Below are 26,012 nucleotides of genomic sequence, written 5' to 3'. Positions count from 1 at the left end.
TTATTACATCTAGAAGTATGATAAGAAAATTTTTGAACCTCATGTCTCTGTTTTACATTTCTCACGTTATTAGAAGCATTTTCTCAGAAAGTATATGCGCTAATGCTATGAAATTTTCAAGAACTGCTTGCTATTAAATTAAAATTTTTAGATATGTAGATATTTTTAGATATGTAGAAGAAAGTTTATTTTGGATATGTAAAATCAGAAACTCTGTTAATAATACAATTTGTACCACAAATTAATAACTGTAGTTTAGCGGTTTTATAACCTTCTCAGAACACTGAAATAGAATTTGAGTTGAGGTTTTTCATAAAAAAAGACAATAAAAAATAAAAAATTCAAATTTCTGGCAAAATATTATTCCTGCATATTTTATTATATTTTTCCGTTAAAACACAGCTCTTTTGGTTTACACATGTAAAATTTTATATTTGTACATTAATAAATATGGCTGTAATGATTTTTTAAATAAATGTTTGCATTTTCCATTATATCCCCCTTAAGGTAAAGTAAGTATTTTAGAGCTTATGTCTCCTACACAGTTTTTCTTGTTATGTTATATACTACTGCCTCTCAAAATATGGAATACTAGTTTCTAAAACAATGTACACACTTGTTTTTGAATTTGTCCCTTTTACTGTATTTTCTTCTTTCTTTTAATTCTGTTGTGGACTGGGTAGTAAATTTTCAAATTTCTACCATTTTTGAACATATTTAAGTTTTGCACAGTATCGTTCTATTCATAGTAAATGTATTGGCACTTTGCCGGCTGTGGTGGTCTAGCGGCTCTAGGTGCTCAGTCCAGAACTGCGCGACTGTTACTGTCGCCGGTTCGAATCCTGCCTCAGGCATGGATTTGTGTGACGTCCTTAGGTTAGTTAGGTTTAAGTAGTTCTAACTTCTAGGTGGCTGATGACCACAAATGTTAAGTCCCATAGTGCTCAGAGCCATTTTTTTGTATTGGCACTTTGTACTTCTAATTAATTTTGATTCCCACAGTTAAAATTATTATTGCTTACTACATTTATCCTCAGTATCAACACAGCCTTTTTATTTATGTTGTTACTACTACTACTACACTATTTCTGAAGACTCCTTCCATTATGACTGTCCAAGTGTTTCAAATATTTTCTTTTCCTGAGTATGTCACTTCAACAGTTCTGCCAGATCTGGAATACCCCAACAACTACCCTGGGTCATCTAATGGCCAGCAAACCTTTTATTATGGACAGATATTTTTTTTATTTTGTTACTGTAATATAAACCAAACTCAGATCTGAACAAACACTGTTGCCCTGTAATTTTTTGCTCCTAACAATGTCCTTTCTCCTACATCCGTGTGCTATTCGAAAGGGTGAAAGGTTAAGAATGTACAACCCTGTGTGCCAGTCCCAACAAGGATCCATAGATATTAATAATTTTTGTCTCTTTGTCGTTACGGTTCCACTTTCTGTGCTCAATCATAGCTAGGTGCACATGCTGGTACAGGCGAGTTGATTTAGTCCGATATGCTTGTGAGTCTTTTTTTATTTACTTGTGCCAAATCAAACATGGTTTGTGCCATCTACAACAGCCTCAATTGTGTTTTATCTCTGCTACAGAGCAGCTGACCCATCCCTGTTTCTATCGAGACTGGCAACTTCATCTTTCCTGGAGGGCCCAATAGAAACTAGCACTGCAATAACTGCAGACTTCTCTGACTACATTTATGACTCTTAATTGGCCCTCACACAATCACGCAGCCATTGACTATCTTGCCCACAATCCACCTGGTGTTCTGGACTGCAGCAGCTCCTATATTCCCACAAATGATGCTGATACTATTTCATGCTAGGATTTCACTCGTTTTTCTTTTTGTTCAGGCACAACTCTTCTAGCTGCTGCTATCCATCATCCTTTTAGTGTTTGCTGATTTTCATACACAGAGTACTAATATTTTCCACGATATCCTTACTGTCTCTGTTCTTGTCAGAAGGATTATCAAGTTGTGTTTCTATTAAGTAGGTTGTGCATCTTCGTACTTGCAAAATGATGAGAGTTAATGCTATGATTGTGGCATTCAGTCTAGTTAACCACAAAAAGGATGCTGTATTAGGTTCATTTCGTTGCTAGTATCACTGTACCAAAAGCCATCTTGTCGTATCTCCTCCACTAACATATGAATAATCTTTTTTTCACTGGACATTAAAACCAAATGATATAGTTTTTCTTGAAGTTACTATTATTAGATTATTTATTTGTCATGTCAAAAGAACAGAAGTGTCAAAAATATATATACAAAAGAATACCAAAAATTGGCCACGTCAAGTGCATTTGGTGTAGCTCTCAACAGGTCTTGCATGGTGCAGGTGGTTGGTGATGAGGAACACTGAGGGGAAATGGCTGTTAGTCTGCTCAAAGCCACATTGGCAAAGAACTGAGTCTACAGAGAAACCCCAAGTCTGCAGACTGGTCTTGCACGTTGTGTTTGATCATAATCTACTGAGAGACCCCATATTGACCTCCGAATATCAATGAGGGAGTTCTTTCTTTGGAGCGATCCATTCTCCCACATACCGACATTTCTCCCCCCATCACAAGTTCCTTGCCACATGTGGATTCTCAATGAGAGCCTCAATAGTTGCCAAGAAGCTCTTTCTGGATTTCAGCCAGTGGTTGGGCTTCCTTCGTTGTGGCCTTACTTTTCTCATATTTCGCAGCTACCTAACATCTCGTTTCAGGAGGAGCTATGCCAGTGAGGCAATGGAGTTTGTCCACAGGAATAGCTCTTAAGCAACCCGTGATAATCTGGCAAGGCTCATTTAGAGCCTCATCTACGTTCCTGGCATGACTGGACTTGTACCATGCATATTCAGCAGTGGAACAACACAGACAAACGCGCTTAGCGCACAGTGCATGGTTTAGCACCCCTTGATGTGCCTGTCAATTTTCGCACAGTTATTATTTCTGGATGCCACTTTCTGTTTGGTGTTTAGTCAACACTTTTTATATGTTAGCGTGCAATCCAGTATTACTCTAGGATTTTTGTGAGTAGGTTTATGCTCGAGTACGAAGTCTCCCCAGGATATATTTAACGATCTATTTGCCTGTTTATTCTTCAGGTGGAAAGCGCAGATCTGGGTCTTGGCAGGATTAGGTTTCAAGCAATTCCCATAATAGTAAACAGTGAATTTTTCCAGAGATTTTGATATCATATCTTCTACAGACTCAGAACAGTAAGCCTGAGTAGTGATAGTGCAGTCATCAGCATAAATAAAGCTTAGGGTCACTTCAGGGATAGGTTGATCGTTGGTATAGATGTTGAATAATAGCAGTGCAAGCACACTGCCTTGTGGCAGCCTATTTTTCTGAGTTCTCCACCTACTTTTCTTTCCCTGAAATCCCACAATAAATAAATAAATAAATCTGTAATTCTGGAGAAGGTTTCTAATATTGCACATGTATGTAAACTCTTTAGTTATGTCAAACTTTATTCAGAATGAGCCGATGGTTGATCGTATCATAAGCTGTGGATAGATGGATAAATACAGCATCTGTAATGAGCCATTTCTCATATCCATCTTCGATATGTTGTGTTAAGTTTAATAGTTAAGATGTGTGGCTCTTCCCTTCTCTGAAGCTGCTTGATGTGGTATTAGAAGATGCTCCACCTTTCTAATCATTCTCTGAAGAATGAGCCTCTCCAGTATTTTGTGGAGGTGACAGAATAAAGAGATTGGTCTATAATTTTTGGGATCTTTCCTATCCTTTCCGTGTTTCGGTATGGCAATTACTGTTGATTTTTCGCCATACTTTAGCGATCTTGCACTCTCGAATACAGTTGCCCATAAATTGCAGTAACCAAAGCATTTTAGCGGAACCAAAATTCTTGATTTGTTCAGCTCTAATGTCATCCAGTCCTACTGCTTTTCCCTATTTACATTTATTCAGGACTGAATTCAATTCTTCAAGAGAGAAAGATGGAGATAAGATACTATTCTCTTGATCTGTTTGCCTGAATAATTGTTTCCTCTCTATATTTGTGGGTTTAGTTGATCTGCCATTAATCAGGAGTTGGTAAGCAATTTGGTCTGGTTTAATGTTAACATACGTGTTGACCTGAGTGTTGTCATTACTCAGGCGATGTAATAGCCTCCAGGCCTTTTGACTACTTTTACTCATGTCACAGTCTGCCATTAATTGTATCCATTCTTCTCTCTTAGCCTCAGATATTAAAGAGAGGACATTCTGTGCAAGGCTTGATGTGGCTTCACTGAAAGGATCTTCTTCCAACTCTCTGTAGTACTCTTTAAGAAGAGTGATCGTTTCATGTGTTATATACCCTTGATATAGTTCATTCTGCATCCCCTTAGAATTGATGCTAAGGCAGAGGCATTAACAATGTTAACAAAATTCTCATATTGATCTATCACAGGACCTATAGTTAAATTTTCTCATCTAAAAATTTTGAAAATTTCAGCCAATCAGCTGTTTTGAAGTTGTACCTTCGTCTGAAAGGGAGTTCTTGAGGTCTTACTTGTGGGAGAACTTGACACATAATTGGTCGACGTTGTGTATTCGGTATGGGCTTACAGACGAATTTAGTGCAGGTATTAAAAATACTTTCACTAACGAAAATCAGATACAGATTATAGCCAGCGTTCACTGTTGAAGGAATGAGGTAGTTTGCCATCATGAAGGAGTGAAAGATGGAAAGTTTCAGCCCACATGAGGACAGCCTCACCATTCTGGTCCTCTTGAGTGTACCCCCAAGCAAGGCTGTGACTGTTGAAATCAGGTATCACAATAGGATCTTTCTCTGTAATAAAATTTTCAGGTGGGGTGAAGGAAAAATCTGTTGCTAGAGGTATATATGCTGATGTGACTCTACAGTTACTTAACAGTAATAATTTCATTATTGTTATCTGACTGACGAATACTACAGACTTCAAGGTCAGGTCTTATAAGGATGGCGCTTCCATACTGTACATCATGTCAGCAACCAGTTTCATTCCAGGAACAGAAGGACATCTCTGCCGGGTATCTATGTATTTCTTCAACACAAGATATCACAGTACTTAGTGTGGCACATGTCTTGCAAGAGTTGTTGCTTGCAGGAAGGTATTCCTTCAATATTCATGTATATTCATGTATATTATAGTAAACACTGGCCCAAAAACGACTTCTGGTGTGAAAGGATCAGCTGCCAGGTTATTCTGACATTTCCCATGGTACACCTGATTGCAATTCATATCTCTGTATTTATCATCAAACATTGCAATCTTCAGGGAGGCTCCTTTCGTGTACCCCATTATTAGATGAGGCCTTAACTCTGGAGAGATCATAATTATTTGTAGTAATGCAAATGCTTAAAAATGTCCCATAGCATGCTTTACGGCAATATTTGTTGAAAATCAACTAACCTGAGTATAATCAAATAGACTTAGCTAATGGAACATCCACAGGGGGATACTGGTGTATCTCAATCTGTTCTTTATGAGACAATGTATGAATTGCATAGATCTATCTCATGTGTCATGCACTGTAACCAAAGATACGAAACTATGTCGATGTGCAACTGCCTAGCTCCAACTTGTACAAATTTATGGGCATAAATGTATGAGTGAGTTACACCTGCAGTCCTATGTGGCACACTAGTTAACTTACCCTTAGTAAACGTAGCCACATTAAACATAAACAATAAAAAATTTAAATAGCAGGAATACGTAATGCAGAATCCAAATATGTAGCATGAATCAGCAAACTATTTTCACAATTTTATATTTTAGTGAAAAGCAGCTTTTCTAGCTTTAAATGAAACCTGTATCATCTTCCAACAAACTCCATTCACTCAAGTAATTTCAAACAAAAAGTACTCCAATTCTGTTTACAACAATATTTAAAATCATACTTTCTTGATTTATGATTCAGTTTGGACTCAAGTTAACACTAACATTAGTCTTTCGACAGATGTCTAACAATACAGGTTTCAAAAAGATCCATTTTGGACAGGAGTGCAAGGCAACAATTATCGTGTCTAAATGATGTTCCTAAGAACTTTTTGGTTATAAAATGCCACCCATATTAGCTTGAAGTGCAGTGGTGATAATGTGAGGACATTCATTACAGCCTTTATGGAATTTGCCACATATATTTCAGCGGAAAACATCTAAAAGTGGTCAGGAACATCATATGATGATGGCAACAATAACCAGTTACTAATAATGACATTTGTTTCAGTCTTATTATATAAATACCACATTACAACAATTAATAGCACTTTATTTTGACAAAGTACTATTGTCAATATTTCCCATTGCTTCTGTCACTTGAACTCCTATTTTAATATATCACTGTGGGTTACTTAATTTCTGTTCAGAATCTTTAGAATCATCACAAGCATATTTTCAGTGATGAGACTATTAAAATAGAAGAGTTACAAGCCAGAATTTAAGCTTCATGTGAGTATAGTATTGTAAGTTTGTGAATTCAAGGCTCTGTTCTTACCTGAATAATAATAGTAATGATGTTTTTCTCAGCAAGCATTACTGAGAGAACAAAATATTTTTCTGTTTTGATTAAAATAGACCAACCACAAAAAGCGCAGTACCAACAGGAACTGAAGTAGAAATATGCAACTAAGTAGCTGGACAGAATAGTGTAACAACATTACTATAAGGAGAATGAAACAATTTAAAATCCATGCAATTTCTTTCCAAGTCACAACCAAAATTTCTAATGAAATGTGTATGAGGATGGGAGCCCACAAACTATAAATAGATCAACATTCCCTAAATATTTAAAAGTCACTGCAGTATTACAGCCTAGATAGCAGCACACTATTATGTTGCAAGAACCATCATGAGAGATACATTCTCATTACAGTAAAAAGCCACACAGCTGAAAGTGTCGCAAACTTCAGAAATGCCTATCACTTAATAAAAATAGTCTTAAGTTATTGAAAGTATGACAAAACTTAATAAACGAACTACCTCACACCAATAAAAAATTGGTGAGAAGTCGAAAACACCGACCAAAAACAAACATTATGAAATATGAGACAAAGCATTAGTAAAGATTTCTGAAAAACTCAGATTTACTCAGAGAAATTATGGAAAATACGCACTATGAAATCATGTTTAAAGCAGATAAAAGACAACCAAAAAAATCAGATTAAAACAAAGTAATTAGAAACAAAGCACATTTAATAAATTAACTTATGACAATAAAAATTATGCATTTGGATTAAATTCATATTCTAGTAATCACACTGAGCTCTTTTAACTGTCCTCGTGTTTATACAAACAGTTGGAATTATAATCTGACACTACATGATGACAGTTTTGCCACTGATGTTTGTACAGTAGTTACATGATATTTAAAAACAGACAAATAATTGAAAGATTTGATGCATAAAATTAATCTTCATTTAATCAGAATTATGTACAGGGATTTTTAATACAAATATTTTTCACAAGAAATATGGCACTTAAACTGACAATAGTGTATTGGCATAAAATTTAACGAAGCATGAAAATTTGAATTACTACACAATGTACCAAAAGATCCTTTTGTGTCAAGATACACTGTTGATCCAAATCATTATACCCACTTCCCTAGGAGGAGTGTATGCTACCCAGTGGCATTTTGGTTATGTCACGTAGTAACGAAACTATATAACCAGCAATGAATGGGTAATCATTCTAGTTACAGTTTGTGTAAAAAACTGGCATAAATAACTTTGCCAAAGATCAGATGGCTTTGCCTGGTGCCTGGGTAAGTGCATCTAAAAAACACTGAATGTGGTTGGCTGCTCAGATGCTTCTATCATTAGCCTCTATGGAACATCGTTGAAAGATGGGATATCCACAAGTTGACAAAAGGTTGGAGGATTACCATGCATTACCTAGAACAAGGAGATCAGAACCTAGCTGCTTTGTAAAGTGGGATTGATGGCAATCTGTGGATACAGAAGAAAATGCTTGTCAGCTACTATAGTAATACGAATGGGATAATTGAGATTGGACTGCATACCAATAAAGATGTGTCACCTGTTGGGATAAGTGACATTTCTTGTGGACCAGGTTAATGGTTGTGCCCAGATGTGCCATCATCCAGATGAACAGTCGTTCAACACATGCACAAGACAACAGGTGCAGAAAGATGGTGGCAATGTCATGCTATGGGGGATATTCATATGAGACGCCAAGAAGCAGCTGGTCATAATTGGAAGCACCATGACAGATGTGAAGAACACGAACATTATTGCAACCTCTGTGTCACTTAATGCTCGATGAATTTCCTGAGAGTGACAACATCTTACAGCAGGATAACTGTCCAAATCACAAGGTCAGAATCACACTGCAATGGTTTGAGCATCATGATAGCTCACACTGTTGTCTTTCCCACCTCATTAGGTCATTATGAAACGAATTTGGGATGCTATTGCATACTAACTACACAGCAACAAACTGATAACCTGCAGTTAATGGGAACCGTTTGAGACATGTGTAGACATATAGTCCAATTTACTAGTGGAAAACTAACAGCGAACTAATGAGTCCACACCATACAGAAGCACTGATGTATTGCAGTCTGAAGGTGAATCAAAATACTACTAGGCAGATGATTACAATTTTTGCCTGATCTCTGCATACTTGCCACCATCAGTTATTTCCTAATGTAGAAGTAGCACAGATAGTTCACATGTGTGCAAATTTTTATCACACAAATAGCATTACTATTAAGGAGGCATACCCCAGTAACATGTTTGCATAATCATGATATTTTTGTATCTTTCTCCATCGTTGAGAAAAATAGCCTGAGTGATGGATGTGTAATAAACACATTTATGCTGTCGACTGGGTACTGCCTACAGCTTCATGAATATTGAAATGGCAGTTTCTTTCAAATAACTAGCAACATGCTGGTAAATTCTCTTGAAGAATATGGAGTCCTGATTACTGCATAGGACTTCTACTCAAACGAGAAACATATCTTTTGATGCCCCAATTTCTGGTAGACAGATCGTTATAGCATGGAGCATTTACAACAAAAAATTGCAATTGTGTGCCTCATATATTATATTTAGTATGCAACTTCTTTGAACATGAAGGTGTGAAAACGGATTTGTCCTTTTTTTGTGACCTTTCTGTAGCACATGCGATCAATATTCATAACACACTTGTGGTCTCCTTTGAACATGTGTAAGTCTACAGACCTCAACAATACTTTGAGTGGTCTCTACGTAATATGTATTATTGCATGCTTCTAAAGATGATAGACTGGAGTAAAAGATTCCCCGTAAATATCACATCTGTGTAGCCTTTTTTTCAGTGTGTAGTGATAGCTGTTTCTTGAGGTTACTCGAGTTTTTATACAATTTGCCATAAATACTACATTTGTGTTTTCATTTACCGGTGTGTACTAATGATTTCCTTGAGATCACCAGAGGAAGAAAAATATTTGCCGCAAGTATATTTGTGGGGGCTCATTCCTGCGTGTATTAATTTCTGTGTTTTTAGATGACCCAGTTCTGAAAACGATTTGCCACCAACATTGACTTTGTGTGGTCCCTGTTCAGTGTGTATTAATTCATGTTTCTCGAGACTGCCCCATTGAGGAAACGATTTACCACAAACACTATATTTGTAGGGTATCTTTCCCATGTGTGTCAACAAATGCCTCTTGACATGGCCCGACTGAGTAAACGATTTTCCACAAACATCGCATTCGTGGGGTCTCTTTCCTGTATGTATTAATTCGTGTGTCCTGAGACTGCTCGACTGAGTAAACGATTTTCCACAAACACGGCATTTGTGGGGTCTCTTTCCCGTGTGTATTAATTCATGCGCCTTGAAATTCCCTAAACCAATAAACGATTTGCCACAAACAGTACATTCGTAGGGTCTCTTTCTTGTATGTATTAATTCATGTGTCTTGAGACTGCTCGACTGCGTAAACGATTTTCCACAAACACGGCATTTGTGGGGTCTCTTTCCCGTGTGTATTAATTCATGTGCCTTGAAATTCCACAAACCATTAAACGATTTGCCACAAACAATACATTTGTAGGGTCTCTCTCCTGTATGTATTAATTCATGTGTCTTGAGAGTGCCCGACTGAGTAAACGATTTTCCACAAACACGGCATTTGTGGGGTCTCTTTCCCGTGTGTATTAATTCATGTACCTTGATACTGCCTGAACGTGTAAACAATTTACCACAAACATCACATTTGTGATGTCTCTTTGCACTTAGCACAGTGTGGACATTAACATGATCACCTGTACACATAATTCCATAGTTATCACATCTGAGTTTCTCTGCAACTTGTGTCACAGTATGTGTATTGCATATATCACTGAAGGATTTCCTTAAAGTTTTCCTGGTTTCCTTGGATGAAGATTGCTTCTCAGTCCGTTCCACAATTTCTTCTCTTACACTTTCTAAGGAGATGTTGTTTTCATGGTCATCACTGCATTCAAGTTTCTCACTGTTGGCAGCTGATAATGCTTGGTCACCCTCACTCATTCTCAAATGTTCTTTCAAGCTGTCATCAGTGGGCAATACCTCACCACATGACTTACACACAAATGCAGGTGCCTGCACACCGTCAATGTGGATGAAGATATGCATTATGAGTCTGTATTTTGAAGGGAAGCTCTGTAGGCAGAAACTACAGTTAAACTTATGGAATTCCTTTTCCCTGATGCTACAACTTAATCTTGTGCCACATAAGCTGTCTTCTTGTGAAGTCCGTAACTTGCTATAGTTATGAGACATACTGAAATCTGTTGACATCTCTGTATCTATCTCCAGATCGTCATCGACTAGTCCTTGATGTAATGCTTCTTGATACGAAACGTTACAGCTGTCACCAGCACTTTGAATGAAACTGAGGAAGGAGAAAAGAGGTGTGAAATTACACGATACAAAAAACAGTATTTCACCATCCACAAAATCAGGGACTTTAAACCGAAAGATAAAAATGTATTGGTGTCACAGATAACTTATCCAGTACATGTAAGTGATTTAAAATTATCATGACATTCTGCCAGAGCGATAGAATTTTTATGAGGCAAATGATCACAGGAAATTCAATAACGACCAGTCTCATTCAGTGCTGACTGGGTTTCCTAATTTTTTAGTAGGTACTGTTATTTAAGAGTCTTGTAATATTTTTAAAATACTGTTCAACAATCTTTTAGACCAAATTATTACTATTATTATATCTAATATCCTCCAGTTTTTGACGTAACAGTTTCCACACAAAGATAAAGGAAAAGAAAAGAGAAATCAATGATTTTAAAATTAAAATAAATCACTCTTTCCAAGTGGATTTTTTTTTTTTTTTTTTTTTTTTTGGAGAACACTTTGAGCTTAGAGTATAAATTCTTGAAAGCACTCATGATAAATTTATTTCACAAAGCAATGAAGCATGGCATTTTATTTGATTCCAAATGAATCCCCAACTACCACAAACATCACATTTATTATTGGCTAGGTAGTATGGCCATGAACCAGGTGGACAACACCTGTACAGGAACACATACATAAATTTCCAGACTGATGAACAAATGTGAATGACACACACAAATTATTCCAACATTAGAGTGTGTTGTTAGCAGCACAGCTTATGTGTAGCTCTTTCTAATTGACATATTGTCGGTCAGGGAGGATGCCAATGCAGTTACAGCCTCCCATTCTAAAGTATCTTCACAACTCCTGGTCCCCTGGAGTTCCAAAACATCCTCAACTGAATCACACACCCCTATCAATGGTGACATCAGCACAAATCATGTACAGTCCATCCTACCATAGTCCTCTGCGAGCAAGTGATGGCAGTAGGTGAATTGTCTACCTGTCTGATATCTGGGTCCAATCATTCCACCTGCAGCTACCCCATTCCATCACAATGGAACTGGACATCTTTGAGCTTCCCAATGAGGTCATTTGAGTGTGGATATGGCTGTGGGTGTGTAGGAGCATGCACATACTTGCATGCTATTATTCTATCCTGATTGCTGCTTTTGACTGTTTTGCTTTTTGATGGATATGTGGTTTCAAGTAACCAATGATAGTGAAACATTACAGTTTCCTTTCATCAAAAACTGAAGTTTTGCTGCAGTAGATGGCTATGCAAAGAAACATATTAAGAAATATTTCTGTCTTGAGTTGGCTCATAGAGGTTAGCCTTAAAAGCTCTCAACAAAATAATCATGATCTCAGTTGTGCTGCAGATTGTTAATCTCTTGTTTTCTTGGATATACTGCAACTCATACAGTTGTGGTAAGGTTAGGGCATGAGTTTAAATTCAAGGCTACAAAAGGCTGTCTAAAATCAGACGCTAAGTTAATGTAGAATATTATATCCCACTGACTACAGTACTGTATGTTGAATTTAAAAAGAACACGCCTTTTGGGTATGCCCTATGTAGGTATATTTCTCCTACAGTTGCTTCCACATCTGCCGATGATAAGAGTAGATGCCTGGTGTGCCCATAACCAAAGTGGCTGAAAACACCTCCCACTTTCAAAGATTACAGGTGGCATAGATGGCAGGCACTGACTTTCCCCAAACACTCCTTTGTACACATATACAAGGACACAGCCACAATTACACACATTTCCAACATATTATCAGATTAGGGAAAGGCAGTGTATTCCAGCCATTCACATTCTCAGGGTGGAGCAATATCCTTCAAATGTACACTGGATGTGAGTGCGTAGTTTCTTGGATTCTACAGACCAGGTATGCCACATGCTGATCGAATTTTTCTTGTCATTTGGCTTACAGTTGGTGAGGGCCACTTTACAGTAATTATTGTGCAATGTATCATTTTCCCCTGGGTTCAGTAGAACAGGCAAGATTGCTTTCTCACATAAAGCTGAAATTTTCCTACTAGTTCAGCTGTTATGTAGCACTGCTTGAAAATAAAAAGTCATATCTAAGTTTCTTGCGGCATTACATCCACCCTCTCTGAGCTATCTCCTTTTCTCCCCTCTGGTTTTTAGATTTGTTCCTGACTGATACAGCAGTTTTATGGGCTATCACAACAATAATAAATCCTCCTCAACATTACTCATATTTTTTTTGAGCCAGCTGACAAAAGAAATGATGTAGACAGCTGTTCTGGGCTAAATATTCACTGTAGATGAACAACACTGGAACCATCACCAAGCTTTGCAAGAGGTGAATACTGTAGGTTGACACTTACTTCCAGAATAGGACAAGTGCACCAACAGTGTGGTGAATATACCTTGCAATAATCATAGTCTGGCAAGATGTAAGCAATTTTGAATATCACCAGATGATAAAACAATCCTCTGTTTGCTCTATGTGGTATCCACCTCAGTGACCTTTTGACATTCCTATGTGTGTAGGTTACAATTATAACTAAGCAGGATTAGAGATCAGTTGTGAGAAAATAAATAACTGTGCTGAAGTAAATTCTAGCACTTGTATTCAGAAGACATGGCTTATCTCACAACCCACCAGGAGATGCTGGCATTACACCTGCATATTACTGACAATATCTCCTACAAATGAAATGGCTGGCCAAATTTTAGGACAATATTAGCAATGCTTCTTCCAAAGAGAATCTTGGAAAATCAAAACAAAATCTATTGTTATCATTGAGTAACTGCCCTAAGAATTCATACAGCTAGTGTCTGATCTCAATCCTCACTTATCCCTCACACACAGCAAATAATACAGGTTGCCCATCCAGCTGTCCTTACCCCCAGCGGCAACCAGTCAGATACTGTGCCCTGACAGCATGGGAGTATTGAAACATTTACAAAGTGACTCATGTGAAATACAGTGATCTTCTACAAATAAAAAGTTTCATTTACTCCACATGTGCTATCAAAACATGAATGTTCCATTGCAGTATAATAGATATTAAACCAATGATAAGCTTTTGTGTTATTACTACAAGGCATTAGGGAGATGACAATTTGAAGGTTTTCACTGTGGAACTTTGTGGTTCCATCACAAAACCATAAATGTTTGCATCACATGTGATTCATGGGATATAGGGTATTTGTACCTGATGCTCTAAAAGTGCCAAGTCTCATTATTTGGACAGTTATTATCTTGTATGTTTTTTCTCCAGTGAGTATGGTGGTGGTTTAGGTTTCAAGTATTTTCTATCTTATTCTTTTGGATAGAGTAGAACATCAAGTAACACCCCCATCAGTTGCCACAACCCTAAAGCCATCATCATGTGTGTTCTTGATGACATTGCTAGTGAAAGTTCCAACACTGAATATACCAAGATGTCCCATTGGAACAACCTTCCCATAACAAAAGTGAATGACACAGCTAATATCCTAGTCTATTGCTGGACAGTCATGGTTGAAGCTGGTAGAATTGTTGCAACACATATGTTCCTGATTCATATGCAGCTTTCTGATATTTCTCATAGAGTTCTTGTCCTTTAAATGACACAATGAAATCCCACAACAAAGCTTGTGATATTTGGGACTTATGGCATCATGTCACGATTCATTACATGAGCAGTAACACATGCTGTTAACCCTTATGAACTTCAGTTTAATATTATATCTCTTAACTGCATCTTACCATTTTAGTTATTCATAATTTTCCTCAAGAATGTGTTGCCTCATTTCTACCAGCCCTTCTTAATTGCTGTGTAACGTCTGAAAAATAACTTATGATAAACAAAAACTTACTATAGTGTTGTGAGAATATAAGATATTTAGTGTAAAATTAAAAGTCTATCAGCATCTCCACAGCACAATGTCATGATTTCCTAATTTTGTGACTTTTCAGTAATAGCTAAGTTATTTGACATGTTTCAGTTGTGTGGCACCCACTTACCATATGAAACATTTATCTTGCCAAAGTGAAGTGACATGCCTGCCTTAATGAAACTGGGAGACATACAGTATATAAAACTGCAATGGAAGGATATCTAGGGAGAGTCCACACGCTAACATGTGGTTAATGAAGATGGATGGCCGGTCTTTCTAGTAGTAAAGGTACCAGCCACCACCATACCATATGCTAGGGAAATTATTTTGCAATTCCTGAGGACATGCTGCTCTGCTGTATAGTTTAATGATAATGACATCCAATTGGGTAAAATATTCCAGTAGCAATATAGCCTCCCAATAATATCTCTGGGAGGGGGCTACTCTGGTGGATATCATCAGGGGAAAGAAACAATATCACTACAAGTGAGAGTGTGGAATGTTAAGTCCCTTGATTGATTAGGTGAGTCAGAGAACATGAAATCAGAAATGGATAAGTTGAAGTTTGATATGGTGGGAATTAGTGTGGTGCATGGGAGGAAGAACAACATTTCTGGTTAGGTGAGTGCAGAGTTATCAACACAAAATGAAATTGGAGTAATGCATGAGTAGAAGTAATTATAAATTATAATACAGAAGTGTAGGTAAACTATTATGAACAGTGCTGTTGACTCAGTTCCATAGGCAACACACATAAAAAGGCAAAACTATTCATAATTGTACAGGCACATATAATTACTAGCTCTGTCAATTATGAAGAACTTAAAAGAATATATAAGCTTGTACTTAGATAAAATTTTGAAGTGGAGCAAGCCTTCTACCATTAGGATTAAAAATAGTGAGTTTCACAAGAAGGAGAAACATAGTGCCCTATCACTACACTCATAAATTCTTGAGTGTAGCAATATGTGAAGATACCAATGGAATCATCACACTGGTTCAGTTGTAGGTACAGCAGTCAGTCGATTGCTGGGATACAACAGAAATCTAATGCTTTCAAAACAACTGTGTGACTCACCTCAGAACATTGCTAAAGGGTGTGTGACACATATCAAATAGGTCTAACCAGGGATATTAATCTTTTACTTCACATTGCTTTGCAAGGAACAGATGTAGATCTAGACATAGTGGTCACACTCATCTGTGAGCATTTACTAGGTGAAAAATGGTAAATGTTTACCATGGATATACACAGTAAATGCAGAATTGAATTATTTCCTAAAAACCTCATGAGTCCAGCCTTCCCATACAACAGGTCAAGTGGCTACTACAGTTCAAACACCAAAAAAGCATAGCCACAATTTGGGATGACAACATATTGTGCCAGGAAAAAAGAGCTTTACTGCACACAAAGGAAGATCTGATAGTGCACTACAGACAGTACAGCAGAATATTTCACTATGCACAGTTTGTTGTCTTCTGAAGTAGTTAGAGCTCTGTCTACCTTGCACAAGATACTTAAGTCCAAGGAGTTATTCTTCCCTTGCTCTTACTTCCATTCAGTATCATGGTTTTTTTAGAGAATAAGAATATTAGGAAAATTATTAACACAATTGATAACATTTGTCCTGTAATTTCACTCTAGTTCTGTGGTGACAAAACTTTCCTTCTATGATCGAAGCACAACTGATCAGTATTCATTTTACTGTCATTGCCAGATAAATCACTGTCAGTTTTGCTCCCAAATCAGCCAAGTTTGCAATGTGTGCATTAAGTCCTTTTGGGGAATTGTACTGTGTGAGATTTCCCAAATTCAGACATTGGTAATTCTAGGCATCCTTTGTTAGTAGCTTCTCAAGTCACAAAAGATGACTCACCAGTTAAGTCTTCATGGCCTTACTAAAGCTGACTACAGCTGCTTTATGAAATTTAAGATCATGATGGTGGCCTGTAAACGGTCAATACAACAAGCTTATGTTTCCCAATCCACATTGCTGACACAGTATTCAAAGAGCTGTTCACCCCAACATTCATTAATCTGAAGGGGCTGAAACTTGACTCCAGTTTTTGGGTATATAACCACTCACCCTTTCCTCTTACTCATTCTACATGGTAGGACATTAGCTTGTACCCATCACATTGAATTTCTATGACTTCCATGTCATATTCAATTAGAATAGTTAGCACTATACAGCTGCTGACACTTCACCTGCACTTTAGTTTGCTTCTTTTTAATAAAAGAAGTACACTGTTTTTATTAAGGAACCAATACACAAACTAGCTGTTTTATAGAATGTGTTACTAACCCTACTTCTTTGTAATATTTTTACTTATCAGTAATAATGAACAATCAATTATGCTGAACATGAACTCACTTAAGGTGAACACTTGGTTAACACCAGCAAAATATCTGTACTGGCAGTGATGTACATGATATTATACAATGTTTTAATGGTTAACAAATTTCAGTCAGCATGAATTACAAACTGTTTTTTAGTCTGTTGCATCATTACATTTTTTATTAAACCTGAATTGTCAACGTTTTTCTCTTTTCCTAATGTTTCTCTAGCTGACCTTCATGCATATCATTGCTCAACAATCGCCATCGACAAGGAAAACAATTGTGACACCAACAGTGTGGAAAACTAGATTCCATTAACAAGTGCAATTCCATGCTGAGATGTGCTTTTATATTCTTTAAACAGGGCCACTATTAGTAACATTGAGTTCCAAGCAGTGAAAGGGTTGTCATGCAATAGGAAGTACAAAGCATAGATCACCAGGCGAAACTAAATATTCTGCAGGAAGCAGAACATGGTGTATTGAAAAACAGCACAACTGGCAGAAAGCTTAGACTCAGCAAATTTAGATTATCCACACTATTTAAATGAAAAGTTCTTAATTCTGCTGCACTGGGTTCCAGGTGCAAAGGTGATTTCACAGTGTTATGCATGAAGATGCTGAACATTTACTTTTACAATGGTTCAAGCTATATGTGCACTTCCAATGTATCTTTAAGTGGAACTATAATTCAATCAACAACAAATGAGACTGCAGAAAAAAATTGAGACATTCAAAACAGACATCAGGTGTTTTGCTTGTTGACTGTGTAAGTTCCAAAATAGAAGCCTAATTTCATGCTCAGTGATTGGCAATGAAATGAATAAAGTTGATGAGGAAGGGGCAAGCATTGGTTGCATGAATTTGACCAAGTGAGAGAAAAGTTTGCTATATATTACGCCAGCAATGCAGGCAAAACTAGGATTTCTTTACAAGTTCTGTCAAGTCAAACCCACAAAATAATAGTGACATGTGGCATGGTGGGGCCATCAGTAAACAATGTTTTTAACTTTTGTACTTGTCTGTAATTCATACAACATAGATGAACAACAATCTTGGGTAATCAGTAAAACTGAGAAACTGATATGTCTTAAGAACATGAAATTACTGCTTTACCTTGCATCTACTCTCATTATTGAAAAGCTTGGATTGACAGTTAATGATACAGGGTGTTTCAAAAATGACCGGTATATTTGAAACGGCAGTAAAAACTAAACGGGCAACGATAGAAATACACCGTTTGTTGCAATATGCTTGGGACAACAGTACATTTTCAGGCAGACAAACTTTCGAAATTACAGTAGTTACAATTTTCAACAACAGATGGCGCTGTAAGTGATGTGAAAGATATAGAAGACAACGCAGTCTGTTGGTGCGCCATTCTGTACGTCGTCTTTCTGCTGTAAGCGTGTGCTGTTCACAACGTGCAAGTGTGCTGTGGACAACATAGTTTATTCCTTAGAACAGAGGATTTTTCTGGTGTTGGAATTCCACCGCCTAGAACACAGTGTTGTTGCAACTAGACGAAGTTTTCAACGGAGGTTTAATGTAACCAAAGGATCAAAAAGTGATACAATAAAGGATCTGTTTGAAAAATTTCAACGGACTGGGAACGTGATGGATGAACGTGCTGGAAAGGTAGGGCGACCGCATATGGCAACCACAGAGGGCAACGCGCAGCTAGTGCAGCAGGTGATCCAACAGCGGCCTCGGGTTTCCGTTCGCTGTGTTGCAGCTGCGGTCCAAATGACGCCAACGTCCACGTATCGTCTCATGCGCCAGAGTTTACACCTCTATCCATACAAAGTTCAAACGCGGCAACCCCTCAGCGCCGCTACCATTGCTGCACGAGAGACATTCGCTAACGATATAGTGCAGAGGATTGATGACGGCGATATGCATGTGGGCAGCATTTGGTTTACTGACGAAGCTTATTTTTACCTGGACGGCTTCGTCAATAAACAGAACTGGCGCATATGGGGAACGGAAAAGCCCCATGTTGCAGTCCCATCGTCCCTGCATCCTCAAAAAGTACTGGTCTGGGCCGCCATTTCTTCCAAAGGAATCATTGGCCCATTTTTCAGATCCGAAACGATTACTGCATCTCGCTATCTGGACATTCTTCGTGAATTTGTGGCGGTACAAACTGCCTTAGACGACACTGCGAACACCTCGTGGTTTATGCAAGATAGTGCCCGGCCACATCGCACGGCCGACGTATTTAATTTCCTGAATGAATATTTCGATGATCGTGTGATTGCTTTGGGCTATCCGAAACATACAGGAGGTTGCATGGACTGGCCTCCCTATTTGCCAGACATGAACCCCTGTGACTTCTTTCTGTGGGGACACATGAAAGACCAGGTGTACCGCCAGAATCCAGAAACAATTGAACAGCTGAAGCAGTACATCTCATCTGCATGTGAAGCCATTCTGCCAGACACGTTGTCAAAGGTTTCGGGTAATTTCATTCAGAGACTACGCCATATTATTGCTACGCATGGTGGATATGTGGAAAATATCGTACTATAGAGTTTCCCAGACCGCAGCGCCATGTGTTGTTGACAATTGTAACTACTGTAATTTCGAAAGTTTGTCTGCCTGAAAATGTACTGTTGTCCCAAGCATATTGCAACAAACGGTGTATTTCTATCGCTGCTCCTTCAGTTTGTATTGCCGTTTCAAATATACTGGTCATTTTTGAAACACCCTGTAATTGGTTTTTTTGTTTTAATATTAACGAAAGTAAATGTTCACTTTTTACTACCAAATATGTTAAGTTGCCTTCTGCCTTTGAGTCAAGGCATTACTGCTGCTATGAAGACATTGTATCACAAGCCATTTGTGCTATCCTTATTGCTGAAAACGAGATGGAAGCATTGGATGCAATACAAGCTGGGGATCAGTTCCATCAGTTTCCTCGTGACACTTACAGAACTGTTTTAGCAATGCCTGGACACATTATGTTGGCAAGTTAGATGGTGACAACAATATCACGTCACCTGACAATGGAAAATTTTGCAAGACATTTAAAATCCTGAACCTGGTGTACAAACATTTCTGTCTGAGGTGCAAAACGCATCAGAAGAATGTGAGGAGGACAAGTACATTTTGCCTACCCACCATGAAGTGTTAAATGCCTTGGACACTTTAGAAAGTTTTGCTGCAACATCTGAACAGATCATTAGTTTTACAGACGTTCTTACAGCTGGCCATTTAGTTAGGAAGCATTTTTGTTTCTTTCTGTGGCACCACATTGAATGTTTGCCATTAGAATATTATCTGCAAGTGCAATTTTTCAGGCATTTTTGTTCCTCTCTGTGACAGCACAATATACTAGATTTAAAACATTATTTGAGTGTATAATTTTTCAGGTTACAGTACAGTATTTAATGTAAGGGCTTTAGAGTCCATTTTTGCTGTTTGTGCTGTTATTGCAAACCAATGTTATAAATGGGACTAATGTACGTTGTAATATCGTAAAGCTCCTTTTTAATCTTCTGCAATAATAGAATAGTGGATATAGTAGTGTTTTCTCTGATAATATGCATAACATTGCTGTAGTCTGTATATACTGTATGTATATACAGCAAATGGTTAATACATAGAAAAAATAGAACTCCAAAAACAGAACTTTTTAAAAATAACTTCTGGTATTTTGGTCCCTAGGGGTTATTATTTTTCTTTCACATGGAGTAACTAGAACTGTATACTGCTCAAAATATTCTGCAGTGAATAACAGAAAACGTACCTTAAACTATCAGATGCATTTCTTATTGAGGCTGCCACCTGAAACAATACAAAGAATTACTGGTGATTTAAAATTGATGAAACGGTAAATAAATAAAATTGTATTAACACCCACTAACATCTGATTGTTCCAAACAATAGTTGGAAATATTATTATCAAAGAGACACAACATAACTGTAGCAGTTATTGAAGAAAATTACAAGTAAAAATTAACACTTCATTTCAGCACTTTGCTTTTAGCTTTGTAAATAATTATAAAGACACAGATTTATTTGAAAACAAATTTCCTACTTGATACTTCAAAATTAAAAGCGTGAAACATCATTCACCTGCCATGCACATACAGTAAGGTGAAGTACCAGAGAAAAATGTAAAAAATCGTCCAATTTTTATTGATGAAACAGGTAAAAAAAAGAACTGAACTGAAAAAAAGTTCTATCTGAACTGCTATTGAACGTATTTTTTTCACATCTGTAGCATTGAATATTATGCCATACTCTCGAGATAGCTCACTGCATGGAACATCAAAGTCGTTAAATGTCACATCAGTTTCGTCCACAGAGGAAATTATGGAGTACAGCATGACATGAAAGTTATACGAATTATTACATGAAGTGCTGTTTTTTATAGGCATATAAATCACAAAGATTCGTGTATTATCATAAATAGGAAATAAACAACATGGTTAACATGAGGACAGTGTCCTCTTCAAATGTTTGAATGTGCTTTCATACATACAATGAATACATATGAAGAATCAATGAGCATGTGGACAACTACCATAGCAGTAAAATAAGTGTCACTCGAGTCTAGCAGAGGACGATTAAGATCACGGATAATCTAAAGATTCAGTCATCAAACCCAGAGATGATCACCTAACGAGAAACATGTCAGATAAAACAAACTATTTCACATTAACAGTAAAGACTGAGTCATCTCTGAAAGCAAGTTGAATTAAGGTAACAAAATCAGTTTTTTCAAAAATAGCAACTGCACTGAAAATGAGTAATAACAAACATAGGTTTTTCATGTTAGGTGCATTGTGCTGCTACCTACTGCCAGGTACTCCATATCAGCAAACTCAGTAGTCATTAGACACCATGGGAGATCAGAATGGGGCACTCCGCGGAACCCATGCACTTCGAACTTTGTCAGGTGATTGGGTATCACTTGTGTTGTATGCCTCTATGCCAGATTTCCACACTCCTAAACGTACCTAGGTCCACTGTTTCTGATGTGATAGTGAAGTGGAAACGTGAAGGGACACATACAGCACAGAAGCGTACAGGGCTACCTCGTTTGTTGACTAACAGAAACTGCTGACACTTTAAGAGGTTCGTAATGTATAACAAGCAGACATCTATAAAGACCATCACACAGGAATTCCTGACTTCATAATTATTCACTGCAGGTATTACGACTGTTAGGTGGGAGGTGAGAAAACGTATACTTCACCGTCGAGCACCTGCTCATAAGACACACATTACGCAGGTAAATTCCAAATGGCGCCTCGCTTGATGTAAGGAGCGAAAACATTGGACAATTGAACAGTGCAAAATCGTTGTGTGGAGTGAAGAATCAAGGTACACAATGTGGTGACCTGATGGGTGTGTGTGTGTATGGCAAATACCTGGTGAACATCATCTGCCAGTGTGTGTAGTGCCAACAGTAAAACTCCGAGGTGGTTCTGGTGTTATGGTGTCAATGTTTTTCATGGAGGGGGCTTGCATCCCTTGTTTTGCATGGCGCAATCACAGCACAGGCCTACTTTGATGTTTTAAGTACCTTCTTGCTTCCCACTGTTTCAGAGCAATTTGGGGATGGCAATTGCAGCTTTCAACACGATCGGACACACGTGTTCATAATGCATGGTCTGTGGCGGAGTGGCTACACGACCATAACAAACCTGTAATGGACTGGCCTGCATAGAGACATGACGTGAATCCTTTAGAATACCTTTGGGATGTTTTGGAATGCTGACTTCATACCAGGCATCACCGACCGACATCGATTCCTCTCCTCGGTGCAAACACCTGTTAAGAATGGTTTGCCATTCCCCAAGAAACATTCCAGCACCTGATTGAACATATGTCTGCAAGAGTGTAAGCTGTCACCAAGCATAAGGGTGGGCCAATACCATATTCAATTCCAGCATTACGGGTGGAGGGCGCCACGAACTTTCAAGCCTTTTTCAGCCAGGTGCCCGGATACTTTTGATCACATAGTGTATGTCCTCTGTGGTCTTCCAAATATTTATATCCATTTCTGTTTTCCATGTGTCGCTGTTTAAGTATGTTTCATGGTCTTTCTAGACTATTTTTCGATTTATTATGTTATCTTGTGAGAGTCCAACTTCTTCTGTACCTATGATCCATTTTGACCTGTTTTTGCTAGTGCTTGCTACCTCGAAGATCTGCCTTGTGAGCCTGTAGTCAGTCATCCTGTGATGTGTCCACAGCATTTTATCCCTTTTTATCTGTAGGTGTCCGTTATTGTTTCTATCTATAGATCTCTCTAAAGGGCCTCTTTATCCAAATTCGTTCACAGAAAACTGGTACAAATATTTTCCTGAGAATTTTTCTTTCCTGCTTCTCAGTCAGTCATTTTTGTTTGACCATGAATCACAGTATTTTCTACAGTAAAGAGTTATTCCAGCAGTAGTTTTACATTGACTAAAATAGATTTTTTGTTACGACAACTCCACATCAGTTGACAAGCTTTTGAGCAAGAAACTCCTGAAGTTACGTTTGACAATAAGGGAGGATCTCACTTTTGAAAGACTGAAGATTTTGAACAGTGTGATCTCAAGATTTCAGCTGCAAAACTTGTGGACAAATGATGGCAGGATGATGGTGAAGACCTAAAATAGGAATGATCAGTCTGCAATGCAGACAGGACGTTTGAAGCTAAAAAAAATTTCAACTCTTGTTGCCTCTAATTTTGTGTGTTTACTTTCATGTCTATTTTGCAAATAAACAATTTGTTTTACTAATATTATACTTAAAACAGTTTCCCCTCTTATTATTCTCTGTTTGTCTATGATTACTTTTAGTACTAATTTTCTGCTCAATTCTCATACCTCCAAGACCAATACTATTCATTAATTCACTATTACTATTCTATGTTCACAAGGCTCTGATTCAGATGATAAAAATTACAGTCTTATTTCTACTTTAATAATTTATCATCATATTACTGTGGTTACTCATCATAAGCACCAATAGCAAGACAGACTGCTTTCATTCCATTTATCTTGCTTTCGATATTGTTGTGCAGAGACTGTTCTAGCTCTGTTCAGGAACTTTCTCCTCCTGTCTTCAGCTGACCATTCACTGACCAGTGCAAAGCCTGCTGGCCTTGGCCGCAAAACCTCCCTCCTCCTGGAGATATCTCCCACTTTCACGTCAAGGAACCTTGCTCCCCTACCACAATGTACTTTGGTATTCTTTGTTCTCCTAACCTCACCAGCCTAAAGTCGCTACTATCTAGCATCTTCATGAGCCTTGTAGCCAAATGCACTGAACATCACACTGCACTCGAAAATGTTCGATCTCTGCCACCTTATCATAACAAAGTGTCACATATTTCAAGGCATGGACATACATCAGATACTTCTATCAGAGATGTGGCTCAAACCAAGTATGTCCACAAGTTCCGTAAATTGAGAAGACTACATCTTTTCAAGATACAACAGGTGTAACTGACAACTGGGTGGACTAGCGGCATACACATACTCTTGATTTATCACATAATGTGCTACACACATCCAACAATCATGAAGATAAACAAGAGGAATATGTTCATGTAGATTACATCCATTAACAGAAAGTCACCCATGTGTGTACTCTACAAACGTCCTGAAGTAGCCACGTTTGGCTGCTTTTAAATTGCTCTTTGAACTGACATGTGAGCATATAATGATGCTCCACCCAAATCTTCCTCTTTTCCCAGAATTCTTAGCTGGTGAGGCTTTTTCAGTTTCCTTTCCACGGAACTCACTATATCTTAAAACTATCTTGTACATTTATAAATCCTTTTTATACCTGCCACTATTATTGTTGTAATTACTACTGTTACCACCACCACCATTTGTGGCAGCAGTTGTAATTCTACTAGTAATGTCATTATTAACTTTATTAGTTCATAGTATTACTTACTCACATTGCCACTTAGGACACTCAAATCATTTTAATACTATTTATCATATTAAAACTGTTGTTTCTTAGGTAACCATGATGTATGTGTGAAACCCTGGTCCAATGCAGAAGAGAACCTGATGGCCCTCGTCAGACTAGCATAAATAAATTAATGCTGATTGGATTATCTCTCCTGGATATTTAATGTATATATCTTGTGACACTTCCTCATACCAAGTTATAGCGGAGAGATTATCTGCAGGCTTCCTGTCAATTACTGAGTTCGCTCACAGATGATTTGTAGACCAGTTTTCTGTGACATTTTATGAAGCTTCTCCAGGGCAAGTTTGGATTTTCTACAGTTTCTTAGAACTGTGAGTATCTATAAGAGCCATACAACTCATGTTAGTTCTCTCCTCTTTTTTAATTTCAATTTGGATTCCCTCATCTCCTTCCCTATGTTTTCATAACTTTTTTCAGAATTATTTTAAATTGGAGGGGATTGTGGATCTCTGGCTGCACACTGTTGTGCATTTCAAATGCTTCTGAAATTTCTCCAATCAATTTAACGTTTGAGGTTGTACCCATTAATGTCTGTTGGATAGCTGCCACTGTTTTCCTGTCAATTTTGAATTCATTTGAAGTACTGAATCAAGATTTTCTTCTATCAAATCATAAGCCTTTCTGACACTTGTCATAAGTTGTCACAGTATTTACACATCACCATCTTTGCAAAATTGACTTTGGTTCCTATATCTGTTCTCTACACGATTACCCTTTGCAAAATCGTGCCTTATACTCGACTATTAATGGGCCTACATGTTCATCCAGTTGACTTCACAGGACTTTTTGAAGAATTTTGGACATAACAGGATGCAGTGAAATTCCCTGCAATTATGCAGACTGGTTTTATGTCATTTTTATGAAGAGGAACAATTAATGCACATTTCCACTCTTCAGTAATTTTTTCAATTTTACAAATGTTTAACATAATTCTGTCAGTTGCTCAGTATCCGTATCTTCATACTTCTGCTATGAGTTTCTGTTTCCGCTGATGACTTGTCATTTTCCAAAGTACTGATTT

At 37.6% G+C, this 26,012-nt stretch overlaps 1 protein-coding gene across 2 annotated transcripts in view; it reads right to left on the bottom strand.

Moving 5' to 3' along the window:
* Positions 1-7,285: 7,285 nt before the first annotated feature.
* Positions 7,286-26,012, bottom strand: part of LOC126427237 (zinc finger protein 724-like) — a 106,989-nt gene continuing 88,262 nt past the window's right edge. For both annotated transcript variants that reach the window (XM_050089476.1, XM_050089477.1), the window contains 2 exons: positions 20,793-20,830; positions 7,286-10,878 (listed from right to left, as the gene is read on the bottom strand). In XM_050089476.1, coding sequence (XP_049945433.1) covers positions 9,396-10,878; positions 20,793-20,830 — 1,521 coding nt within the window. In that variant the 3' untranslated portion in view covers positions 7,286-9,395. The remainder of the gene's footprint in view (positions 10,879-20,792; positions 20,831-26,012) is intronic.

Source organism: Schistocerca serialis, chromosome 11 (genome assembly GCF_023864345.2).
Source record: "Schistocerca serialis cubense isolate TAMUIC-IGC-003099 chromosome 11, iqSchSeri2.2, whole genome shotgun sequence".
Lineage (NCBI taxonomy): Eukaryota > Metazoa > Arthropoda > Insecta > Orthoptera > Acrididae > Schistocerca > Schistocerca serialis.
This window is presented reverse-complemented; position numbering and strand designations above follow the sequence as displayed.